At 46.7% G+C, this 24,644-nt stretch overlaps 1 protein-coding gene and 1 long non-coding RNA gene across 8 annotated transcripts; one reads left to right on the top strand and one right to left on the bottom strand.

Moving 5' to 3' along the window:
* Positions 1 to 11,833: 11,833 nt before the first annotated feature.
* Positions 11,834 to 21,653, bottom strand: LOC141564592 (uncharacterized). 3 transcript variants are annotated; one of them, XR_012488660.1, is made up of 4 exons: positions 20,537 to 21,653; positions 20,099 to 20,180; positions 18,938 to 19,159; positions 11,834 to 13,666 (listed from the first exon to the last, which is right to left on the bottom strand). It is a non-coding gene; the product is annotated as an uncharacterized LOC141564592 (long non-coding RNA). The 3 variants fall into 3 exon arrangements; XR_012488662.1 differs by having other exon boundaries at positions 20,709 to 21,653; XR_012488661.1 differs by lacking the exon at positions 20,099 to 20,180 and having other exon boundaries at positions 20,709 to 21,647.
* Positions 15,197 to 19,051, top strand: LOC141564590 (zinc finger protein 580-like). Of its 5 annotated transcripts, none has more exons than XM_074307234.1 (2): positions 15,197 to 15,893; positions 18,187 to 19,051. In XM_074307234.1, exon 2 carries the CDS (start codon positions 18,238 to 18,240, stop codon positions 18,706 to 18,708), a length of 471 nt encoding a protein of 156 aa, XP_074163335.1. In that variant the 5' UTR covers positions 15,197 to 15,893; positions 18,187 to 18,237; the 3' UTR covers positions 18,709 to 19,051. The 5 variants fall into 5 exon arrangements, with proteins under 5 accessions (XP_074163335.1, XP_074163337.1, XP_074163338.1 ...); XM_074307236.1 differs by having other exon boundaries at positions 15,197 to 15,905; XM_074307237.1 differs by lacking the exon at positions 15,197 to 15,893 and adding an exon at positions 16,807 to 16,905.
* Positions 21,654 to 24,644: the final 2,991 nt, after the last annotated feature.

The raw sequence follows: 24,644 nt of genomic DNA, 5'->3' as shown, positions 1-24,644 counted from the left end.
TGTCACCGCTCGTACCAGCTCTCAAGCCCGAGGGATCACCACCATCGGCCTTCTCCGTTCCTTCCAGCGACCGCTGGCCACTGTCCCACAGCTGTCCTGAATAGGTCCATTAGGCAATCTTGCCTTGGCCTTCGATGTTGCCGGCAGCCCTTTGCTTCTCCCTAATTAGCTCAAAATCGCTTCCTTCTTCTAGGCCCCACCTCCAGTGGAGGCTCTCTCCTTATAATTTGTGAAAATAGAGACCATCCAGCCTGAAGTCTTCCTCATTTCACGCCCCAGAGCCTTCTCTATGCTGTTCCCCATTGCCTGCTTTGCTGAAGTCTCTGGAAGAGGAGCCCACTTTGCCTTCTTTTCATTTCCTCCTTCTTCCTTTTGAGAATGTTTCCTCCTTCTATGCTTCTTTCAATGGCTTTTACCCATTGGCTTCTTCCTTGCTGCCTCCAAAGATGGCCTCACCTTTCCCATCCTGGGGGGGAAAGGAGACCCAAATTTTCCCCTGTCGTGGCCACCTCCTCAAGCTCCCGGTCCGAATCTGTCCCATCGGGAAAATCCTTCCTCTGGGCCGCCGGCCCCTGAGCTGAAGAAGCAGGGCATCGGACCAGGTGCTTTGAGGTCCTTCAAGTCCAGCTCTCCGGTCCCAAGGTCCTTTCTCTCTCGTGCTTATCATGGCCTAAAGCCTAGGAAGGCCTTTGTACTTACTGCTTAATGACTATGCAAGAAATTGTGGGCTCTAGAAACAGGACACGAGGGGAACGCTTGTCCCTAGGGGACTTCCATTGTCTGGAGACTCGATGTGGACGCCCAGGAGCGCATTCATCCTGAGTGCTCGACGATGGGCAACTCAGGAGCGCATGCATACGTGTGCAGTGGCGTCTGACTTGGCGACCTCAGCTTGTCGGCAGGAGAAAAATACTGGCGCGCTTGGCCACAGATCCCGTGGCACGTGCAAGGAGAGAGAGGCCTTAGTAGCAGCAGGGGGAGGTCAGGAAGCGACTCTGCTGGCATCTGAGCCGAGGCTGTGTGGGCCTGTGCAGAGTCCCGAGACCAGAGTTCCAGTCTCCACCACCACTTCTCTCGGTCTCTCTCCATTTGCCAAATGAAGGGGTTAGGCTGGACTTCCGAGGGCCCTTCCAAATCCAGATGAGTGATTCTAGGCAGAAACATGTGGTACGCAGAGTGACTACCCCAGAGGTCATAGGTGGGGTTGTGCATGTGACAGCAAGGCGTCCGATTAGGCTGGACCATGGGGCTGTGAATGTCAAACGGGAGTACTTATGTGGTCCTCAAGGCCCGAGGGCACCTCGGTGCCACGTCATGGCCAGACTTGTGCCTGAGGAATCTTGGGAAGGCTTCCTGTGGGACGGGGGAGTTGGGTTGAGTCTTGAAGGAAGTTAAGGAGATAGAGGAGGGAGAAGACTCCAGGCATGGGGGACAGCGAGGAGGCCGGAGGTCAGAGAGTGTGGGGGGGGCAGGAAGGAGGAAGGCAATGGACCGAATATAGGATTTTATGTTGGATCCTAGAAGTGGCAGATACTTCCTGGAGTTTGTGCGTTTGCTGTGTGTGCACGCACATGTGCCTGCACAGCAGGGAACACGTCCATGGTGGAGGAGGGAGGAGAGAGACAAAGGAGGGCAGTTATCAGAGGGCTACTGCAGTGGGCCGGGGGGCAGGTGAACAGAGCTCGGGCTAGGGTGGTGGTTGACCACACAAGAAGGTCAGAGGACGCTTCCCTTTCCATGACTACTTCCAGCGTCTCTCTTCCGTGCCTCAGTTACCACTCTTCCTTTGACATTCATTCTCTCCAAATTCATCACCCAATCCAGGTCCTGAAGGCCCTCATCTCTTGATCTCCCCTTGGATAATTTCCCTTCTTTCTCGATAAAGCAATCTCCCTTTTCCCTCTACCCCTTGCCCTTATACTAGAAAAGCTCAGCATGCTTATCAATGTTTCCCTAAATACCTGACCTCCCAAGTCCTCAATTTGCTCACCTCCCACTTCAGCTGCACACAGAGTTGGTCACCTGTTATCACCCTTAGTGTTCCACTTCTGTGACGAAGGACTTGTTACTTTCTCTGATCCCTCTCTCCATTCCGTCCCTCCCTATACCTTGATTCTCCTGTCTGCTTTTTATGCTCCCCGAGCTCAGATCTCCTTGGCTACTTTGCCAGGCTCTCTTCCCAACTCCTCGGCGAATCAGTTTGACCGTGCCCTCCACTCTGGACTCTCTGATTTCGCCGCCTTATTGCCCACCACGCCTTGCCAAACCCCAACTCTGACTTACTCCCTCCATTTGCCGCCTCCTCGCGTTGCTGAATGAGGCAGAGGAAATCACTGATGTGACTTCCTCTGGCTTCTGTGAGAGTCACATGCTGAATGGGTCCACTATACATTTGTACCTAATTTCAGCTGTGCCTTTCACAGTGCAGAGCAATTCTTTTAGCTTCCCCTAGTTGCTTCATTATCCCCCCTCTCCCCGTTGGCCATCCTAAACCCGGACTTTCCTGAGACTTCGGCAGAACCGCTGTCCCTTCGCTCTCAGCTGAGAACCTCACTTTGTAACTTACTAGGGAATAAATGCGATCATTTAGTGAGATCTTCCTCTCTCCCCTTTCTCCTCATCTTATATCGTCTGCTGTTCCCTTCTCTTGTCTCCGAGGAGGAGGTGATCCTTCTCAACAAGGTTAACCCTTGACATGTAACCTGGATTACAGCCCCTGCTTCTTTTCTCTCAAATTGAGCCGCTATCAGCCCCCCCCCTCCAATCTCCTACTGCCTACAAACATGCCAAAGTCTTCCCTGAGAAACTCCCCAGTATTCACTATCATGATCCTAAATCTCCTCCCCTTCCCCATATACTTCACAGCCCAACTTCTGGGAAAAGTCTGCCCTTGCCATCTCTCCCTCTCTCTTCTAAACCCTCTATGCTTTGGCTTGAAGCCTTAGCATTCATGGAAACGGCTCCTCCCCCATCACCAAGCATCTAATTGCCAAATCTAATGACCTTTTCCCCCAGCCCTCAACCTTTTTGACCTCCCTGGAGCCTCTAGGGCTGAGCAATCTGCTCCCAGACACTCTCATCTCATTTCTCTCTCTGCAGCCGGTTTGACTGCTTCCTCACTAAATAGCCCCAAGCCCCTCTCCTCGTTCCACTTTATCACCTGCTTCCCAACTTTCTCAGGATGAATGTCTGGGATAATAGACACTTTGGCCACTACGAGGCAACTCAGAGTCTTTCTATCTGGAATCTACAAGAAGTTCTGCTATCCCAGAAAAAAAAAAAAAATCTGAGCTCACCTCAACGCTAAAATGAAGCATAAGGGGAGAACTTTAGGGAAGGGTTCATCTTGAACACTTTGAGCAATAGGGAGGGAATCTGGGTTAAGTGACTTGTTCAGGGTCACACAGCTACTAAGTGTCTGAGGCCCTATTTGAACTTGGCTCCTCTTGACTCCACAGTTAATTCTCTAACCACTTTACCATCTCGATGCCCCCTGAACATATTTTAGAATACTTTAAAATACCCCATATTTATAAGTCACTCAATCCTCAATTTTATTTTTTTTTTCAGGATGGAAGAAGTGATATGGGACATTTTTATTTGTAAAATGAGGGGTTTGGACCGTATCATCTCTAAATCCTATAAGCCATGAGTAGCGTGATGGAGAATGGGGGTGTGGGATGTCATGGCTCTGACAGATGTACTAATTTTGTTGAGTAGTTTTGCTTAACTGTTTTGCAAATGAAACTTTTTTTAAATTAAAAGGATGGTTGGGGTTTGGTGGACTGACTCTAAGTTCCCTATCAACTCCAAATCTTGACTCTTTGTGTTCTTAAAGGAATATACTTGTGTTGTTTTGTTATGGTTTGGGGGAAGCATGGGGGGAGAAGGGTGGCGTATACCTCCCTAGAGGCTGAAGAGCGTTATCCTCCAGAGGGAAGTTAGAGGACTTCAGAAAGTTAGCAGCCTCCTCTCCCCTCCCTCATCTTTTTTTTTTTTTTTTTTTTAAGTTTTATTTATTTTTAGTACACACTTTTATATGTGGGGAGAGAAAAATCAGAGCAAATGGGAAAAACCATGGGAGAGATTAAAAAACAAAAAACAGAAAAAAGAAGTGAACAAAGCGTGTGTTGATTTATATTTAGAGTCTCCTTAGATCTTTTTCTGGATGCAGATGACATTTTCTATGCAAAGCCTATTGGGATAGCCTTGGATCACTGCACCGCTGAGAAGAACCAGGCCTTTCCTAGTTGATCATTGCACATTGTTGCTATTATTGTGTACAATGTATTTCTGCTTCTGCTTGTTTCGCTCAGCATCAGTTCATGTAAATCTTTCCAGTCCTTTGTCTAATCCGCTTGTTCCTCATTTTTTATAGAGCCGTAATATTCCATGGCCTCCGTGTACCACAGCTTGTTCAGCCATTCCCCAGCTGATGGACGTCCACTCGTTTTCCTACCTTTGCTACCCTCATCTCTATAGAATCCTCAGCAGTGGATCTGTGATCTCACAGATGATGCAGATCGCCACCATTCATGCCCCTTTATGCTGGTGGACCCTTCTCCTTGCCTTTCCATAAACTGTAAGGAGTCCACCCTACAAAGTGGAGTTTTTCCTTGGCGTAGTTTAACATTGCCCAAGAATGGCATATGGCCATCCCCACTTTCAATGCATGAATCTCTGAGCTCTTTTCCTCCTCATTCATGTCTGATGACATCTTTGCTTGTCGTTTGTTGTTGGTAACATGCTAAAACATCCACCTGCGTTCTGTTGCCCTTTTCAAGTAGGCCGCAGTTGTGATTCTTTGGAAATTATGGTATTCCATGACTTGAGGAATCAGGAAGAATATTAAAGTGTTCAAAGGTAATTTTTAATTTTTTTAAACAAGGGAGAACCTTGGTCATTGAAAATAATAGATTATTTCCTAAGGCAATCCAGATCTCTCCCCTCTTGTTCAGTTGTGGCTGCTACTTGTTAGAAGCATCGATGGTCCAACTCATTAGATTGTCTACACTATTGCAGATTCAGTTCTGGACAAATTCATCCACTTGATTTTGCCTATGTGGATAGTTTGATCAAACTCTGGATCTCATTTGGTATGATTTGCAGCATACCAGACCTAGTTGAGACAATATGCATCCCTTGTGCAACCTGAAGAAATGTTGTGAGTCACTCATTCATATTCCTGTCTTTTTGTCTCTCTCTATTTCTAATTCTCTGTTTAGTACTTTCTGTCTCTCAGAGAACTGGACTTTGGATCTAGGCCCTCTAATTCCAAGTCCAGTGATTTTTTTTTTTTCCTCCCCCCACAGTGCCATGCTACCTTTCTCCTTCAATTACCTTACTTCTCTCCTTCTAAATCCTGAGTAAGTATTAGAACCAATACTTAACCTTGGTCAGGATCTAGAGTTGAGCAGGGCCATAGAGAGAGATCATCTGGTCAAAGCCTCTCCGAGAGATTAAGGAAAGGAGTCCCAGGGAAGTCCCACAGCTAGTCGCAGAGGTGGATCTGAAGCCAGGTCGTCTGTCTCCAACTTGAATATTTTTTCCATGACCATGCTTGGCCACAGAACTCTTGCTAATGGTCCAAGGATTTCCATGGATCACTTTGGAAAGAGAGAAGATACCTTTAACCTTCAGCATGTTAGCTTAAATTGGGCACAGTCTACTGCCCAAGGGCTCAGCCCTTCTACCTTTTCTCCCTTGGAAGAGGGCTAGGTACCCTGGATTTTCCTGCTGTGATATCCCCATTTCATTCCCAACCATTAGGCCAACCAGAGCTTTTGTTGAAACTCTGAAACTCCTACCCTAAGCCCCCAGTGCTCTGTCACTTCTTTCTGACCTGAGGTCTTCCTGGGTCCAGGGGATGTTCCATCTCTGATCCCAAAATGATGGGTGATGTGGTCCCACAGGCCGCCAGGCTTCCACAAGTATCCCATATCTGGGAATGATTTATCTCCCTGCTTAAATCAAGCAGGCTCTGCTGGATCATATCCTACGCTGAATTACCATCCTCCTCCTACAGGATGCTAGGCAGGGCCGTGGTTGGGAAAAGAAAGCCAAAATAAGGCAAGTTCAGTGAGATCAGGACAGAAGGTCCCCTCTGTAGGGTGTGCACATACACATACACACACACACACACATACAAAGTTTGGCTGGAGAGCTCAGGCCAATGAGGGCCCAAGTTCCACTCCCACCTTAGGAGCATGAAGTCTTTCTCATAGGATCATAAAACCATGAGTCTGTAAAGGCAAACAATAGCCCAGAATGGTTGCTACTTCCTTGATCTTATGAGTCTTTAGAGAAGGGGCATCTTGAAGGATGGGATTATCAGCCCCATGTTACAGATATCACAGTGTCTGATGGGATTGTCAGCCCCATGTTACAGATATCACAGTGTCTGATGGGATTATCAGCCCCATGTTACAGATATCACAGTGTCTGATGGGATTGTCAGCTCCATGTTACAGATATCACAGTGTCTGATGGGATTGTCAGCCCCATGTTACAGATATCACAGTGTCTGATGGGATTATCAGCTCCATGTTACAGATATCACAGTGTCTGATGGGATTGTCAGCCCCATGTTACAGATATCACAGTGTCTGATGAGATTGTCAGCCCCGTGTTACAGATATCCTTGTGTCTGATGGGATTATCAGCCCCATGTTACAGATATCACAGTGTCTGATGGGATTGTCAGCCCCATGTTACAGATATCACAGTGTCTGATGGGATTATCAGCCCCATGTTACAGATATCACAGTGTCTGATGGGATTGTCAGCCCCATGTTACAGGCATCCCTGTGTCTGATGGGATTGTCAGCCCCATGCTACAGATATCACAGTGTCTGATGGGATTATCAGCCCCATGTTAGAGATAACACATTGTCTGATGGGATTGTCAGCCCCATGTTACAGATATCACAATGTCTGATGGGATTATCAGCACCATGTTAGAGATAACACAGTGTCTGATGGGATTGTCAGTCCCATGTTACAGATATCACAGTGTCTGATGGGATTATCAGCCCCATGTTAGAGATATCACAGTGTCTGATGGGATTGTCAGCCCCATGTTACAGATATCACAGTGTCTGATGGGATTGGCAGCCCCATGTTACAGATATCACAGTGTCTGATGGGATTGGCAGCCCCGTGTTACAGATATCCTTGTGTCTGATGGGATTATCAGCCCCATGTTGCAGATATCACAGTTTCTGATGGCATTATCAGCCCCATGTTAGAGATATCACAGTGTCTGATGGGATTATCAGCCCCATGTTACCGATATCACAGTGTCTGATGGGATTATCAGCCCCATGTTAGAGATATCACAGTGTCTGATGGGATTGTCAGCCCCATGTTACAGATATCACAGTGTCTGATGGGATTGTCAGCCCCATGTTACAGATATCACATTGTCTGATGGGATTGTCAGCCCCATGTTACAGATATCACAATGTCTGATGGGATTGTCAGCCCCATGTTACAGATATCACAATGTCTGATGGGATTATCAGCCCCATGTTACAGATATCACAATGTCTGATGGGATTGTCAGCCCCATGTTACAGATATCACAGTGTCTGATGGGATTGTCAGCCCCATGTTAGAGATATCACAGTGTCTGATGGGATTATCAGCCCCATGTTACAGATATCACAGTGTCTGATGGGATTGTCAGCTCCATGTTACAGATATCACAGTGTCTGATGGGATTGTCAGCCCCATGTTACAGATATCACAGTGTCTGATGGGATTGTCAGCCCCATGTTACAGATATCACAGTGTCTGATGGGATTGTCAGCCCCATGTTACAGATATCCCTGTGTTTGATGAGATTGTCAGCCCCATGTTACAGATATCCCTGTGTCTGATGAGATTGTCAGCCCCATGTTACAGATATCACAGTGTCTGATGGGATTATCAGCCCCATGTTACAGATATCACAATGTCTGATGGGATTATCAGCCCCATGTTACAGATATCACAGTGTCTGATGGGATTATCAGCCCCATGTTACAGATATCACAGTGTCTGATGGGATTATCAGCCCCATGTTACAGATATCACAGTGTCTGATGGGATTATCAGCCCCATGTTACATATATCCCTGTGTTTGATGAGATTGTCAGCCCCATGTTACAGATATCATAGTGTCTGATGGGATTATCAGCCCCATGTTACAGATATCACAGTGTCTGATGGGATTGTCAGCCCCATGTTACAGATATCATAGTGTCTGATGGGATTGTCAGCCCCATGTTACAGATATCCCTGTGTTTGATGAGATTGTCAGCCCCATGTTACAGATATCACAGTGTCTGATGGGATTATCAGCCCCATGTTACAGATATCACAGTGTCTGATGGGATTATCAGCCCCATGTTACAGATATCACAATGTCTGATGGGATTATCAGCCCCATGTTACAGATATCACAGTGTCTGATGGGATTATCAGCCCCATGTTACATATATCCCTGTGTTTGATGAGATTGTCAGCCCCATGTTACAGATATCATAGTGTCTGATGGGATTGTCAGCCCCATGTTACAGATATCACAATGTCTGATGGGATTATCAGCCCCATGTTACAGATATCCCTGTGTTTGATGAGATTGTCAGCCCCATGTTACAGATATCATAGTGTCTGATGGGATTGTCAGCCCCATGTTACAGATATCACAATGTCTGATGGGATTGTCAGCCCCATGTTACAGATATCCCTGTGTTTGATGAGATTGTCAGCCCCATGTTACAGATATCCCTGTGTTTGATGAGATTGTCAGCCCCATGTTACAGATATCCCTGTGTCTGATGGGATTATCAGCCCCATGTTACAGATATCACAGTGTCTGATGGGATTGTCAGCCCCATGTTAGAGATATCACAGTGTCTGATGGGATTATCAGCCCCATGTTACAGATATCCCTGTGTTTGATGAGATTGTCAGCCCCATGTTACAGATATCATAGTGTCTGATGGGATTGTCAGCCCCATGTTACAGATATCACAATGTCTGATGGGATTATCAGCCCCATGTTACAGATATCACAGTGTCTGATGGGATTATCAGCCCCATGTTACATATATCCCTGTGTTTGATGAGATTGTCAGCCCCATGTTACAGATATCATAGTGTCTGATGGGATTGTCAGCCCCATGTTACAGATATCACAATGTCTGATGGGATTATCAGCCCCATGTTACAGATATCACAGTGTCTGATGGTATTGTCAGCCCCATGTTACAGATATCACAGTGTTTGATGAGATTGTCAGCCCCATGTTACAGATATCATAGTGTCTGATGGGATTGTCAGCCCCATGTTACAGATATCACAATGTCTGATGGGATTATCAGCCCCATGTTACAGATATCACAGTGTCTGATGGTATTGTCAGCCCCATGTTACAGATATCACAGTGTTTGATGAGATTGTCAGCCCCATGTTACAGATATCATAGTGTCTGATGGGATTGTCAGCCCCATGTTACAGATATCACAATGTCTGATGGGATTATCAGCCCCATGTTAGAGATATCACAGTGTCTGATGGGATTATCAGCCCCATGTTACAGATATCACAATGTCTGATGGGATTATCAGCCCCATGTTACAGATATCACAGTGTCTGATGGGATTATCAGCCCCATGTTACAGATATCACAGTGTCTGATGGGATTATCAGCCCCATGTTAGAGATATCACAGTGTCTGATGGGATTGTCAGCCCCATGTTACAGATATCACAGTGTCTGATGGGATTATCAGCCCCATGTTAGAGATATCACAGTGTCTGATGAGATTGTCAGCCCCATGTTACAGATAGAACTGTGTGTGTGTGTGGGTGTATATATATATATATATATATATATATATATATATATATATATATATATATATATATATATATATATATATATATATATACATTATATGGACACACACACAGTAGCCCTTAGTTGTGGGAATGCATTATAAAGTTTGTCATTGGCATTTCTACTGCCATTATTGGTTGGTGAAGACCTGGACAGATTTGACCCAAAGGATACTTGCCATTCTTAAATACAGTTGAAGAGCTAACTCGAAAAAGAAACAACATGGGAGTCATTTTGTAAATGAGATCATTGAATTCTGGAAAAGGATGGAGAATTGCCTGAGATCAAACAATCCAATTAGGAGTGGGACATGTGGTATACAGAAGTCAAGTGTCCTGAATCCCAGTTGGAGGGTTAGAAGATAAATCCAGAGGTTGCTCCTTATAGTATTACTCTTGGCTCAAAGGGCTATTTGCATGAAATTTCCCATTGATGAATATTAATTACTCAGTGTTTTAAAACTATGTGTGGGGCAGAGTTTGGGGTGGAGGGAGGAAGAGACCTTGGTTCTTTTGGTTTACAGTTTTGAGAGGATGAGGAAGATTAGGAAGAAGCCAACATGTAGAACTTTGGTCATGTCCCCATTCCTAGCTAATTACTTTGGAGATTTTTTTCTTGCATTAGATTCTTCTCTAATATATATGTGTGTGTGTGTGTGTGTGTGTGTGTGTGTGTGTGTGTGTGTGTTTATATATGTACTTTCTTTTATTTCTGTTTGCTATGAGATTGGGAAAATGGATCTCTATTATTTGCTATGTATCCATTATGGAAATAGCATTTGGTAGAAAGTGGATCAAAGCTTGCTGCTTTCCTTTTCTCATTAATGAGTAGCAATCAGTAGTTTAGCTCGAACCCGAAATGCATTTCCCTTGAGGAGTAATATTTAAGGGAGCACACAGATATAACTCTAGCCTAAAACCCACCCCATCTGAAGAGAACAGTTGCCAGCTTCTGGCCCCAATTTCTTACTCCCCATTCTGACAGGAATCTGAATCTTTCTTGGAGAAGGGTGGGGAGGAGACACAAGAGGTATCTATTCTTGTCTCCATGTGAACCTCCCTAGACAAACCCATGTGGACATACATAAACACACACACACACATCCTCTTACAATAGAAAAATTAATTCCATCTTGGAACTCTTTTCTCAATACCTGCTCTTTCATGGAAACAGATCCAAACTTAAGCAATCATTGGGACCAAAGAAATCCTCATCTCATCCTTTACTTTGGAAGGATCCTCCATCTGAGTGATTGTTTCACTAGAAGAAAGGGAGGAAGAGTGAGCCTAGGAAGCTCAAGAGGACCAAGGGGATCATAAAGGTCTGGGGGAAGGGAGACTATAAATGATCAATTATTAAGAGGCTCCTCTGGACCAGGTATTGTGCTAAGTACTTTTTGCTTCATATCAGACTTGAGTTCACAATCCTGGAACATAGGTTTTAGTATTATTCCCATTAAATGACATGCCCAGAGCCATATAACTGGAAAGTGTTTAAGGCTGAATTTGAAACTCCTCTTCCTGACTCTAAGCCCAGTTTCTTATCCACTACAATACCTAGCTACCCCCAAAAGAGAAGTAAGATAAATTGGCAAGATCATAGAGAGGATGGTGGACAAGTAGGTCTTGGGGCGATGAAATAGATCTAAGGAAGTAAAAATGTTCAAGTTTTGTCAGATGTTATTAGATGGTCCCCCTGAAAAACTATCTTAGCTTTAAGGAAAACTGTTGGCTACCCAGTACTCAAACCATAGCTCACAAGCCCCTCCCAATATGGTTTCCCCAAGACCAACCAGAAGATGAGGTGAGTTCAAAGTAAAAAATATTTGCTGCCTCTTTCATTGTTATTGCATCTCCTTTGGTAGATACACTTTAAAGGTATTTTGTCCCTCAGGGTCTTTCCCTTTGAAGCCTTTTTTATTACACTGGCCATTTTACCAGCAAATACATTCTTTTAAAAATATTTTATTTTTCCAAATACATGCAAAGATAATTTTCAACATTCACCTTTGCAAAACTTTGTGTTCCAAATTTTTTCCCTCTCCCCAAGATAGCAGTCAATCCTAAATAGATTAAACATATTCAGTTCTTCTAAACATATTTCCATATTTGTTGTGCTGCACAAGAAAAAATCAGATCAAAAGGGAAAAATATGAAGAAACGAAACAAGCAAATAATAACAACAAAAAAGATGAAAATTTTATGCTTTGATCCACATTTAATATCCATCTCTCAGGATGTGGATGACATTTTCCATCCCAAGTCTATTGGAATTGCCTTGAATCACTGCATTGTCAAAAGAGCCAATTCCATCACAGTTGGTCATTCTATAATCTTCTTGTTGCTCTGTACTATGTTTTCTTGGTTCTGCTCACTTCAGTTTGCATCAGTTCATGTAGGTCTTTTTTGAAATTAACTGTCTCATCATTTTTTACAGAACAATAATATTCCATCACCTTAATATACCATAACTTATTCAGTCATTCTCCAAATGATGGGCATCCACTCAGTTTCCAGTTCCTTGCTACTACAAAAAGGGCTGCCACAAATATTTTCGCACATGTGGGTCCTTTTCTGCTTTTTATGATTTATTTGTGATACAGACTCAGTAGACACTGCTGGATCAAAAGGTATGCAGTTTGATAGTCCTTTGGATATAGTTCCAAATTGCTCTCCAGAATGGTTGGATAGTTTTACAGCTCCACCAACAATGCATTCGTGTCCCAGTTTTTCCATATTTTCTCCAACATTTATCATTGTTTTTCTGTCATTTGAGACAATCTGAGAAATGTGAAGTGGTACCTCAGAATTCTTAATTTACATTTCTCTATAATTTCTTCATCTGAAAATTATCTGTATCTTCTGGCCATTTATCTATCAGAGAATGGCTTATATTCTTATAAATTTGAGTCCGTTCTCTATATATTTTAGAAAAGAGGCCTTTATCAGAAATACTAGCTATTAAAATTGTTTCCCAGCTTTTTGCTTCCCTCCTAATCTTGGTTGCATTGGTTTTGTTTGTGCAAAAATATTTTAATTGAATATAATCAAAATTATCCACTTTGCAATTCATAGTGTTTTCTAGTTCTTCTTTGGCCATAACTTCCTCTCTTCTCCATAGATCTAGCAAATATATTTTCAGCAGCCCACATCAGGCTGTTGGCCTGAAAGGGATCATATTTAAATCAGATTCCAACGAACCATTTGTTCACTTCCAAATTAGATACCCAAAAAAGTGATTTCTCAATTCTGATTTTATCTTTGTTTGAAGGCTAGACTAAATGTGGTAAACAGGGACTTGAAATCCCCAGATAGGTGAAGAGATGGCAATTTAGGTGTCCTCTATTTGTTTGAGTTGCCAGACCCAGACAAACTCCAAAGTTCGTTCTTCACTTGTGAGGTAGTCAAATTTTATGTCTAATAAAAACATTTTGTCATCGATGTCATCAACACCATCATCATCATCACTGCTATGCTTTCTGGTTTGTGAGGCACTTCCCATTTATTATCTAACTTGACCCTCCTAACAATCCTACAGTATAAATGCAATTATTACCCTCAATATACAGATGAGTAAACTGAGGCTAAAAGAAGTTGACTATCCCATGAGCCTGTTCCTGATCCAAGTCTAGGATTCTGTCCATTAAACCGCCTAGAGTTTGTTGGAATTGCTCAACTTCATCTTGCTCATAAACGTGAGAACTGGGTCATGAACCTCTAACTCCAAGTTGGGAATCTGGGGTGATGGCTGAAGGATAGTCACCAGAAGAGCAGATGGTTGGCTATGGAAGGGATAAGAACAGAGAAAACAATTGAAGCCTACAAACAAGACAGTGGAGAATTCTGGAGGTTCAGGAGTATGTCCATCGGGACTCGGAGCCCTCATTTTATCCCTTTTGTTTGCACCTCCAATAAGTAGGTCTTTAGAGGAGGCAATCTGGAAGCAGAAAGCTGGACTGCTCCTGACCTTGCCCCAGTATACCTTTTTTTTTTTTTTTTTTTTTTTTTAAATAAGGCAGTAGGGGTTAGGTGGCCAGAGTCACACAAGGAAATGTGTGAGGTAAAATTTGAACTCAGGTCCTCCTAAAGCTAGAGCTTGGCTCTATTTACTGTACCATCTAACTTGCCCTTTTTTAGGATTGTCTTTTTATGAAGATGATAAATTTAAGTAATCTGAACAGTTTTGCTCAGTAAGATTCATGCTTTCATACACAAAATAAAGGATTCAAAGGACAGTGGAGGGAATGTGTGGCAGACTAAGCATTTTACAATCTAAGGTCTTTGACACATTTTTTTTTCCAATAATATTTCCCCTAATACATGTCAAGATAGTTTTTAACCTTCCTTTTTAGAAGACTTCTGAGTTCCAAATTGTTCTCCCTCCCTTACTCCGGATCATCCCCAACACAGGAAGCAATCTGATATAGATTAAATATTCTTTTAAATTTATGTCCATATTTGTCCTGTTGTGCAAGATAAATCAGACCAAATGGGGGAAAAAAACATGAAAAAGAAAACAAACCAAAAAAAGCTTCAATTGCCGTTCAGTCTTCCTAGATTCAGATGGACTTTTCCATTGGAAGCCTATTGGAATTGCCTTGAATTTCGGAATTGCAGTACGAGGTCGTTAAACTGGCACTTGAGGCTCGTTTCCTCCTCTTTAAAATGAAATGGTGGCGCTAGGTAATTTCTAAGCTGCCCCAATGACCTCAGCCAGAGGGCATGGGAGGGCACCGAGGAGTCCTCCCTGGGAGGACTAACGCATCAGGGGCACTTCTAGCATGGAGAACCCGGAGGAGGGCCTCAGGCCGGGGAGAGCAGGAGCAGAACGCCGGGTCCTGAACTGCGTCGGGCTCAGGCTGGGGGTCCGAGGTGGGCCAGCTGCAGAGTCTTCCAGCAGCCGGCTCACTCAGCGGCCCCTTTCCGGCTGAGCCTCTCCATCCTTCACGGGAGGTCTTGCCCCCCCCCCCCCCAGCAGCTCCTCCTCCCCAAATTACCTGGTCTTTATCCTCTATGTACCAGCGTGCCTCTACTTGCTCCCCCCCAAGACGGAGGTGGGCTGCTGGCCCAGCGGCTTTGTCCATCCCGCGGCCCCCACCCCCAGTGGGCTCTTAGTAAATGCTTGCCCACCATGGCCCCTCCAGCTCTGACATCTGCCTCCTTCGGGCCCGGAGGCTGGTGGCTCTCTGCTACACGGGGCACTCCTCTGCTGCAGCGGCAGAAAGTTGAGGCTCCCGGGGGGCGGGGGGGGGGGGGGAGGAGGGCGCCAGCGCACGTGGCTGCCTCCTGTAAAGGGTCTCGTGGCCCCCGTGACTAGAGGTGAGGCTCAGCCTCCAGGCCAGACTGCTTCGGTGGCCTGGGCGGGCAGCCGGGGTCTCTCCTCCCAGCGCCCCTTAACGAGGGGTCCATGGGCACTGGCTGAGCGGAGGCAAGAGGCCCGACGTGGGGTCCCAGTCTCCCCACTTGTAGAACGGGGCTGGGGAAGTTGGCCCTTCCGTGCCATGGAACCAGCCCCCGACTTCACCACCGGAAGCAGGAGGCCACAGTGGTGAGCTCCGGGCCAAGCCTCAAGCTCCACATCTCGAAAATGGGTTGAATGATCGAGGTAAGCGCTTGAAGTTCTTGGACTTCCAGTAGGCAGCCAAAGGCTTCTGGACAAAGGTCAGAGACACAAGAACCCTGGGCATGGATCAGCGTGGGGGTCGAGTTTCCGGCCTGACCCTTCATCGGGGATCCTGAGGGGAACGGCGGCGCGCCTGTGTCCCCGCCCGGACCGGAGGGGGCGACACACTTAGAGCGGTTGGGGAGGTACAGGATAGAGGGACTTGAAGGAGGAGCATCGAGACGAGGTGGAGGCTGGCTAGAGAGGATCCATCATTCCCTCCCCCCTACCCAACCATAGAGAGTCCCTTGGAGGTTTGGGCTAGAGCGATCCGTCCTTTCGTGGCCGGGAGGGGCCACGAGGAACATAGAGAACGTCCTCCCCGCCTGCGGGCTAGAGAGCCTGCGGTATGTTGGCGGGTGAGACCCTCCTCCCATTTCCCCTCCCCCCCAACCCCGCCTCGCGAGGGAGGACCGAAGGGAATCCCGCCTCCGGAGGGCACGCGTTGTTAGGGTGTGCTGGCGCCCCCTGGCGCCCTCTTCTCTCTGAGGGCTGCGGCACTACCCGGCGCACTGTGCTGGAGGCGGGGGAGGGGCGGGGAAATGCTTTACACGATCCCCAGCGGGCCCCACATTCCCAGGCCTCAGTCTCCCCAGCAGTAAAGTGAGAGTTGGCCACCTCTAGGCACCTTCCAGCGCGCCTCTTGGATGCGAAGCGGATTCTAGACTTGGGGGGGAGGGGGATGAGAACACTAGAACCCAGTCCAGGCCTCAGTTTCCCCTTCGGGAGAGTGATTCTAGGGACGGGACTATGAGGAGTGGGGGAAGTCTGTCCGAGTCAGACGGAGCAGTCTTCTCTTCCTCCCCCTCTGCCCCTGCCCCATGTGGGCATCAGTTATGGGGCACAGGACGGGGAGCTCTCAGCCCAGCCGCCCCCCAGAGGCTGATCTGAAGCTCCCCATACAAGAAGGGGGGGCAGGGAGGGCTGCTTGCAGCTGCGGATCCAAGGACGTGGGGTGTGATTGTGTGCGTGTAGGGGCTTGTAAATGAGCCCGTGGCGGGGCAGCCGGGATTGCCACTCGAGTGAATGGGGGCGGCGCCGCTGAGCAGTCTGCCTGGGGCTGCCGGAGAAGGGGCATGATGAACATGGGGGGCGTTAGAGGGAAGGACGAGCCCCCGGGCCGGGCAGGGTAGTGGATGGAGGCCCTGGATGGGGGAGAGGGAGGAGTAGAGTTGGGAGGGGATGAGGCCCTTTTTTTTTAAATTGCTGAGGCAATGGGGTTAAGTGACTTGTCCCGGGTCACACAGCCAGTGCGTTGTGTCTGAGGCCAGGTGTGAACTCAGGTCCTCCTGACTTCAGAGCTGTGCTCCGTCCGCTGCGTCACCGAGCTGCCTTTTTTGGGGGGAGGCCTTTTGGAGGGTGAGTGGGTTCTAGGCAGTACTGGGAAGGGGAGACACTGAGTGGGTGGGTCCTGACATGGGGATGGCAATGAGAAGCCCTTCTGAGGGGCAGAGGGAAAGTGAGAGCGAGAAGGGACGGTCAGGACACAGAGAGGGCAAGAGGGGCGGGACGGCTGGAGAGATCCGGAGGGTCTGGGAAACGGGAGCGATAAAGAAAAAGGGGGACCTTCGGGAGGGCGCTGGGCTGGGAGAAGGGACGCTGGGAAATGGGCCACGGCCAAGATGACCGAGCCGGGAGAAGCCGCGAGGGGCTGTCGAAGATGTAGAGGACGGGGAGGGGGGACCCGAGGCTGGGCGCGCCCCAGGGGGTAAGGGGGAACAGCAAGCCCCTGGCGGATGGGGAGCCAGAGGAACGGCGGGGGGGGGGGGGGGGGGCGATCCCTCCCTAGGCCCGGCTCCCCAGGTCCTCGGGGCCGCCCCCTCCCGTGGATGGGCCTCGCGGCCCCGCCCCGCCGCTCAGCAAAGGGCTCAGGGCGGGGCTCTCCAAGCACCCTTTGGACCAGCGTGAATCGGGAATCTCGGGGTTCCGGCCAAGACCTGGCCCCCACACGTCCGCGGCGGCTTTGCGCTGGGCCGGTTTGGGGGACAGGGGGGGCCGAACGCGAGACGGCCCTGGCCTTTCGGGGCCTCTTTTCCAACCGGAGCCTCTTAGGGGAGCGCACGATGAGCGCGCGGCCTGCCCCTCCTCCCGGCCGCCGAGCACGGAGATGGGAGGGGCCAGGCGGGGCTGGAGGGAGGGAGAAGACCCGGAGAGCGGGAGAGGCTCCCGAGGCTCGGTTGCGCTTGTGCCAGCTCCTGCGCCTGCGCCTGGAGAGACGGCGCGGGAGCGAGCGTGTGCGTGCACGCGCGGGTGCAAGCCTTGGGGGCGTGCGCGCGTGTGAGTGGGCGCGGGTGATTGTGATTGTGGCCATGGGCGTGCACGCGGGAGGGGGGGGGGAGAGATGGGCGGGGGTAAGGAGGGTCCGGACCATTCTGGGAGAGGCGTGGGGGGGCTGGGGTGGCACGCATTTATAAAGCACCTACTGGGTGCTGGTATATTGTGTTGCTGGATGGAGATTCCACTCCTAAGGGCGGTCCCCGAGGCGGGGGTGCCACGGACCCGGCCGGGGACCCTGGGGGGAGAGGAGGAGATTCCCAGCCCAAGAACCAGGGGTGGGGAGTGCTTTGGGAAGGCCCAGCCGAGGGGCCTGCACAGAGCGTTTCGGGGTGACCGCCTGAGATTCTCCCCCCTTTCCAACAGTCTCCAGCCGCGCCTCCTGGCCTCTGCCTGTGAACCTCCTCCGGGGACACCATGGATCCCTGCCCGCCTCGGGCACCGGCCTCCCCCGAGGGGTGCCCGGGCTCCCCCGAATCCCTGGCCCCCCAGCCTCCCCCAAAGCTAGGCCGCCACCTGCTGATTGACGGAAACGGGGTCCCCTATCTGTATACAGTTCGTCTGGATGAGGAGCAGCCTCGCCGGGAGCTGAAGGCCCCCCAAGGGGAGCCTGCAGGGGGCAGGGGCACCCCCGCCCAGGGTTACAGCTGCCCAGAATGCTTCCAGGTCTTTAAGAGCCCCCTTTATTTGAAGCGCCATGGAATCTCGCACTCGGACCTCCGGCCCTATGTCTGTGGCATCTGCGCCAAGACCTTCAAGAGGTCCAGCAGCCTGTGCCAGCACCGCCTTACCCACCGTGCCAGGGGCGGCCGTGCCCACGCCTGCCCCCTCTGCCCACGCCGCTTTCTGGACGCCGGAGAGCTGGCTCAGCACATCCGCGGACACTGAAGCAGACGCCCTGTCCCCTCCGGCCCACGGAGAGGGAGAGAGGGGGCTCCTGGGCGGCTCCCGCCAGCCCACCCTCCGAGCCTCTGACCCAGCTGGGCCTCGGCTTGAGACTTTGGACAAATCAGTGTCTGCCTTGGGGCCCGCAGATCTCCTGCGGAGAATGGGGGTGCCTGACTCCAGACCTCCCCTTGCCCCAGGACCATGAAGGTCAAGTAACAGATAGAGGTACCTTGGAAGGACCGACCAAGCGGATGGAGCTGTGGCCTGGCCTCTCCTTCCCAGGGCCTTGCGCCTCCGCTGCGTCTGCGCCATGCAGGGGCTGAATAAAGACTTGTTGAATTGACTGTGGCTCCTTCCTGGGACTGCGTCTCCCAAGGGTTCTTGGGATCTGAGCCAGGCAGCTGGCTTCCATATGATCTCAGCCAAGCCCCCTCCACCTTGCTTTTCCCATCTGGAAAATAAAGGAATTGCATTAGGTGAGCCTAAGGATGCCCAGCTAAGTCCCCGGCTTGTCTGGGTTTCAGTTCCCTCTTCAGCAAAATAGAGACCTTGGACTTCACGAGACACTCTCCCCAGGGTCCTTGTGTCAGGATGCCCCCCGTTCTTGGTCTTCAGGCCTGCTGAGCCCAGAGCCCCCTGCTCTTGCCTCCCATTGCAATCTGCACCTTTTTGCCCAAGTGCCTCCATCTGCCCTCGAACCCCTTGCCTGCTGTCTAACGGCTTCCATGGCTCCCCAAGCCCCAAGCCCACTCTCCTGCGCCCTTGCCTGTGGGCGAATGTGGCTCGAAAACCTCTCAGGCAGGACGGTCTTACTTGTGCCCCTATCCCCCGCCCAGCACGGGGCTCGGGATGCATTTAACCACAGGAGATCGGTCCAGTATAAATTCATACGCTGGCTCCTCACTGCCGCCTAGCAACCCTTCTGTTCTTCCCCAATGGGGGTTCCCACGAGAGCTGTCTCTAAAGCTCTCCTCCTTTTCCTCATTCTGTACCTCGGAGTCCTACATCCCAGCTACACATATATATATATATATATATATATATATATATATATATATATATATATATATATATATATATGTGTGTGTGTTTTTTTTTTCAGGAAATACATTTTTTTTAATTTTTAAAGCTTTTTATTTTCACACCATATGCACAAATAATTTGGCAACACGACCTTTGCAGAGCCTTGTGTTTCAGATTTTCCCCTCCTTCCCCCACCCCCTCCCCTAGATGGCAAGCAATCCAATATATGTTATATATAAATATATTTGTACAATTCTCTTGCTGCACGACAAAAATCAGATCTAGAATAAGTAAATGAGGAAGAAAACAAAATGTAAGCAAACAACAACAAAAGGAGTGAGAGGGTTATATTGTGATCCACACTCACTCAGTTCCCACAGTCCTCTCTCCCAGTGTAGATGGCTCTCTTCATCACAAGTATATCCCAGCTTCTTAAACTATATTGGACCCTGCGGAGTCACATAACAATGTGGGAAGTTTCTGCTTTATTATCAGTAAATGTTTGATTGTCTGCTTAGTTTACTTTTCTATCTGCCCAGGATCGTTTAAAAATGTCTTTAGTGAAAATGGATTCCGAGTGGGAAAAGTTGAAGAGCTCTGCCCTACCTCTAGCTCCTTAGTCTCTTATATGGGGCACAGGCCAGGCTCTCCCCTCCCTTCTTGTCCGTTCAGTTATCCCCTCTCCCTATCTACCTGTCTCCTTTTGGGCTACCTACAAACATGCCCAGGGCTCCCCATCCTTATAAACCTGCACTTGATCTCGCCTCCCTCTCAAATTAATGATCAAAAGGAATCGTCTGCTTACTCTCAGGTGCTGTGCCAAGAGATGGGGATGCTCCCAGCTCCCAAAGAAAGTCCCAAAGACTTTCAAGGAACTTCCCTCTGACCCGGGTAGTCATTCTTGACTCATCATGCCTCGTACATACTGTAGCTGTTATGTAACAACATCTCGGGGTCCTGTTTCCTTCTCTACTCACCTTCACCTTCGAGCCCTTACACCTTTTTCCTCTTATATTGCTTCCAGTCCCCCCCTCTCCAGTACATCTTCTGATGGGTCCATAACCTAGTCCAAGTGGATATTCCCTCTAGTAATGCTGCTCCTTACTTATCTAAGCCTGCCCTTCCTCTGGAGCTCTTTTGTCCACATCCTTCCTCAATATCATGGCAAGGATGCACCAAATTTACTGGATAAGTTATCTTTACTTCCTCTTGTTATCTCAAGATTAGAGGAACATCTGTTCCATTTGTGGGTCTTCCCCTCTTGTCACATGACGAGTTCATGGTCTTTTCTTACCATGAGATCCTTCACCGAGGTTCCTCATTTGTCATGTATTGCAGCCCACTTCGTCCAATAAGTACATCTTCATTGCTTTTTGCAGGATACTCATTTTTAGTTTTGGGGAGATTTCCATGACTTGTCTAGCTATACAACACAACAGAAATGGAATAATGCTCTCTTAAGAATGAATGTCAGAGACAGAGAAAGGATGGTCTTTTTGCTTTAGGGAGACATTTTCTAGTCATTCCAGGGCCTTTTCAGTTTCCTGGCTATGATTCAACGTGCTCTATTCTTCTCGTTTGCTTCTGGCCCCAATTTGCTGTGTATATGTATGTGGAGAGGGATGAACTCAATCTCTGCTTTCAAGCTCCACTGAAATTCTGCCTTTTCCAAAAAGCTGTTTGCCATCCCACTGAGTTCAAGCTTTCTCTGAGATGATGTCCAAGTTATCTTGGATGTGGTTGTTTGCATGTTCTTTCCCTCATTAGATTTTGAGTTCTTTGAGTGCAGAAACAGTCTTTTCTCTTTGTGTCTTCAGTAGTTAATGCACATAGTAGGCACTTACTAGATGGACCATGAATAGAGTGCCATGCTTGGAGTCAGGAAGGATCCTGGGCAATTCACTTTACTGTTTGTCAAGAAAACCTCAAATGAAATGGGAGAGAGTCGGGATAAGACTTTGTAACAGCAACAATACTTGTTGACTGACCCTCCACTGGCATATACCAATCTGCAGCCAGCTCTTGTTTAAAGGTTTTGGATGGTGTCTAGCAAACTGATCTTCCAGGGCCCAGTGCAACCGCCACAACATAAGTGGTCAACAGGAAAATCTGGAGATCACTGTCCCCAGGGAGTCCTCCCTTTTTTGAGTTTAATCACCAAGCATCCAGACCCTGCTGCAGACATTGCAACTCTGAGGGACCAGTCGTTTGAACTCCAGTCGTGTTCCCCTAAAAGACTATTTTATGGAGACAGGCCCACATCAGAAGAGATGCTCAGTTCTCTGAACAAGACAGAATAGTCATAACCTAAAAGATCCACGCAATGCGCCCCTATAGTGACACTGCCTCTCCAAATGCTCTCACAGGCTAAATGTGTTCAGACAAGTTTCTGCTGGTCTAATCAGCCACAGCTGTATCTTGATTCCAATATAATGTCATTTTGGAAGGTCAAAAGATAACAATCACCATCTGGTTTTCAGTCTCCTAATATTTATAATTTGGGCCTTACTGATCTCAAAGCTGGTTTAATTTTTTCCAAGTCCTTAACTAATTTTTTAAAAATTTAATTTATTTATTTATGTCAAACTTAAATACAAAATAGAAGAAAAAAAAAAACTTTGTCATGTGCACAGCTGAACATCTGAGAGAATTCAAAATATGAAACAACTAATTTTCATTTTAAGAAAGCCTTAAGAGCTATTCATCTTTTTTTTTTCCTTGTAAACTTTTTGTTCTATGCTAAGAACTTTTTATTTTCTTTATTCTTTTTTCCCCCTTTCTTCCCTCTCTACCTCCCCCAAGAAGGCTACAAGTATTAAGCATGGATATGTTTTTATATATATATTATATATATATATATGCATATGGACACATACATATACACAAAGATCTACAATTATACACATATACTTTCATATACATCTATGTAAGGCGGTAGTATACTTTGTCCTCTGTTTCTCTGAAGGTTGATATCATCCTTCATAAGTCCAAGTCTTTCAAAATTTTTCAAAATCCACCAACTCATTAATTTGTATACCACAGCAATATTTCAACCTTATACTATCTAGTTAGTTGTTGTTGTTGTTTTTTATTTATTTAGAATTTTTTTCCACAGTATATATGCATGAGTATTTTTTTATAATATTATCCCTTGTATTTGCAACAAAATCCTCAAAGTCTAGCAATTCATTGAATATATATATATATTTAATTCAGCATTATCTTAACTTTGGTGGATATGATGTTTTCAGCCACAACCCTAGTTCTTTTTTTTTTTTTTCCCCCAATATAGGTTCCAAGACCTGCAACCTTTTAATGTAGTCACTGCAAGGTCTTGTGTGAGTCCAATTGTGGCTCCACTCTAATTGAACTGCTTTTTTTCTTTTGGTGGCTTGTAATATTTTCTCCTTAATCTGGGGGTTTCAAAATGTGACCAGTTTGTTCCTGTAGGATTTCCTCATAGTAGTGATTGATGGATTTTAAAAAAAATTTCTCCTTTTCCCTACCGTTCTAACACTTCAGGACAATTTTGTTTAATTTTTTCTTGTAGTATTTTTATGAAGATTCTTTTTTTTGATAGTAGCTTTTAAGTAGTTTGATTATTTTGTTTTTCTTTGTGATCTGTTCACTGTTCTTCAGAGCAATTGTTTTTCTTATGAGATTTCACATTCTCTTTTATTTTTTCATTCTTTATATTTTGTTTTATTACTTCCTGATCTCTTATAACTTCACTGGCTTTCTCTTGCCTTATTCTAGTTTTCAAGAAGTCATTTTCTTCCTTAAGATTCTGGTTCTTCTCTTCTAGTTAGTTGACTTTCTTTTCAAAATCTTTTTTTTTTTTTTCTTGGATTCTTTTTTCTTTTTTTTTTTTTTTTTTTTTAGTTTTCCCCCTTCTATCTCTCTCATTTGATTTTTAAGGTCTTTTTTTGCGTTCTTCCATGAATTCTTCTGGGGCAGGTGATTATTTAACATTACTCCTTGGGATAGGAGAGGCTTTTTTATTTCAGTATCCTCTTCTGAAGATGAACTCCAGTCTTCGTTATTCCCACAGTAACTTTCTATGATTGGGTTCCTTCTCTTTTGGCAGTTTTTTGTTTTTTTTTTGGGGGGGTTATGTAATCACTCTAGGATGGGGGATGGTGCCTCTGGCCTCAGGTCTCCCTCAGTTCTCCCCTTTGTTCTGGAACCCCAAACCACTGATCACCTTTCTGTAAATGCTCACAGCCTGGAGCATCTCTGCTGTGCTGTTTCTGCACTTATCAGATGTGTGCAGCTTCCTTCCCGCCCAAGGCTGCTTGACATGCTGCTGGGCCGGACCTTATCAGAAGTTCCCCTCCAACTGCCCTCATAAAAGATACACAATTCTCAAGAGTTACAAGTGACATTTTCCCATCTAGGGATTGTAAACAGTTTAACTTTTAAAGAATATTTTTTTTTTTTCATTTACCTTTCAATGCTTTTGTGTCCTGAGTTTGAAGATTAAAATTTCTGTTTAGCTCTGGTGGAAGTTGCCAGATCTTGGGTAATCTTGACTGTGGTTCCTCCCTACTTGAATTGTTTTTATTTTCTAGCAGCTTGCAGTATTTTTTTCTTTGAGATCATAGTTCTGGAGTTTTGCAGCAATGTTTCTTGAAGTTTTCCTTGTGGTTCCTTTTTCTGAAGGTGATCAATGGATTCTTTCAATGATTATTTTACCCTCTTGTTCTAATATATTGGGGTAGATCTGTTGAAGAATTATATGCAGGTTTTTTCCTTTCTTTTTTTTTTATTTTTGGTCAGGCCAACCAACAATTTTTAAATTGTCTCTTTTGAATCTATTTTCTAGATTTAGCTGGTTTTCCAATGAGGTATTTTACATTTTTTCCCATTTTTTCTATTCTTGTTAGTTTGATTGATTCTTGATGTCTCTAGTT

The sequence above is a fragment of the Sminthopsis crassicaudata genome, chromosome 3 (assembly GCF_048593235.1).
Source record: "Sminthopsis crassicaudata isolate SCR6 chromosome 3, ASM4859323v1, whole genome shotgun sequence".
Classification (NCBI taxonomy): domain Eukaryota; kingdom Metazoa; phylum Chordata; class Mammalia; order Dasyuromorphia; family Dasyuridae; genus Sminthopsis; species Sminthopsis crassicaudata.
The sequence above is the reverse complement of the archived record's forward strand: the minus strand, read 5'-3'. Positions and strand labels throughout refer to the sequence as shown.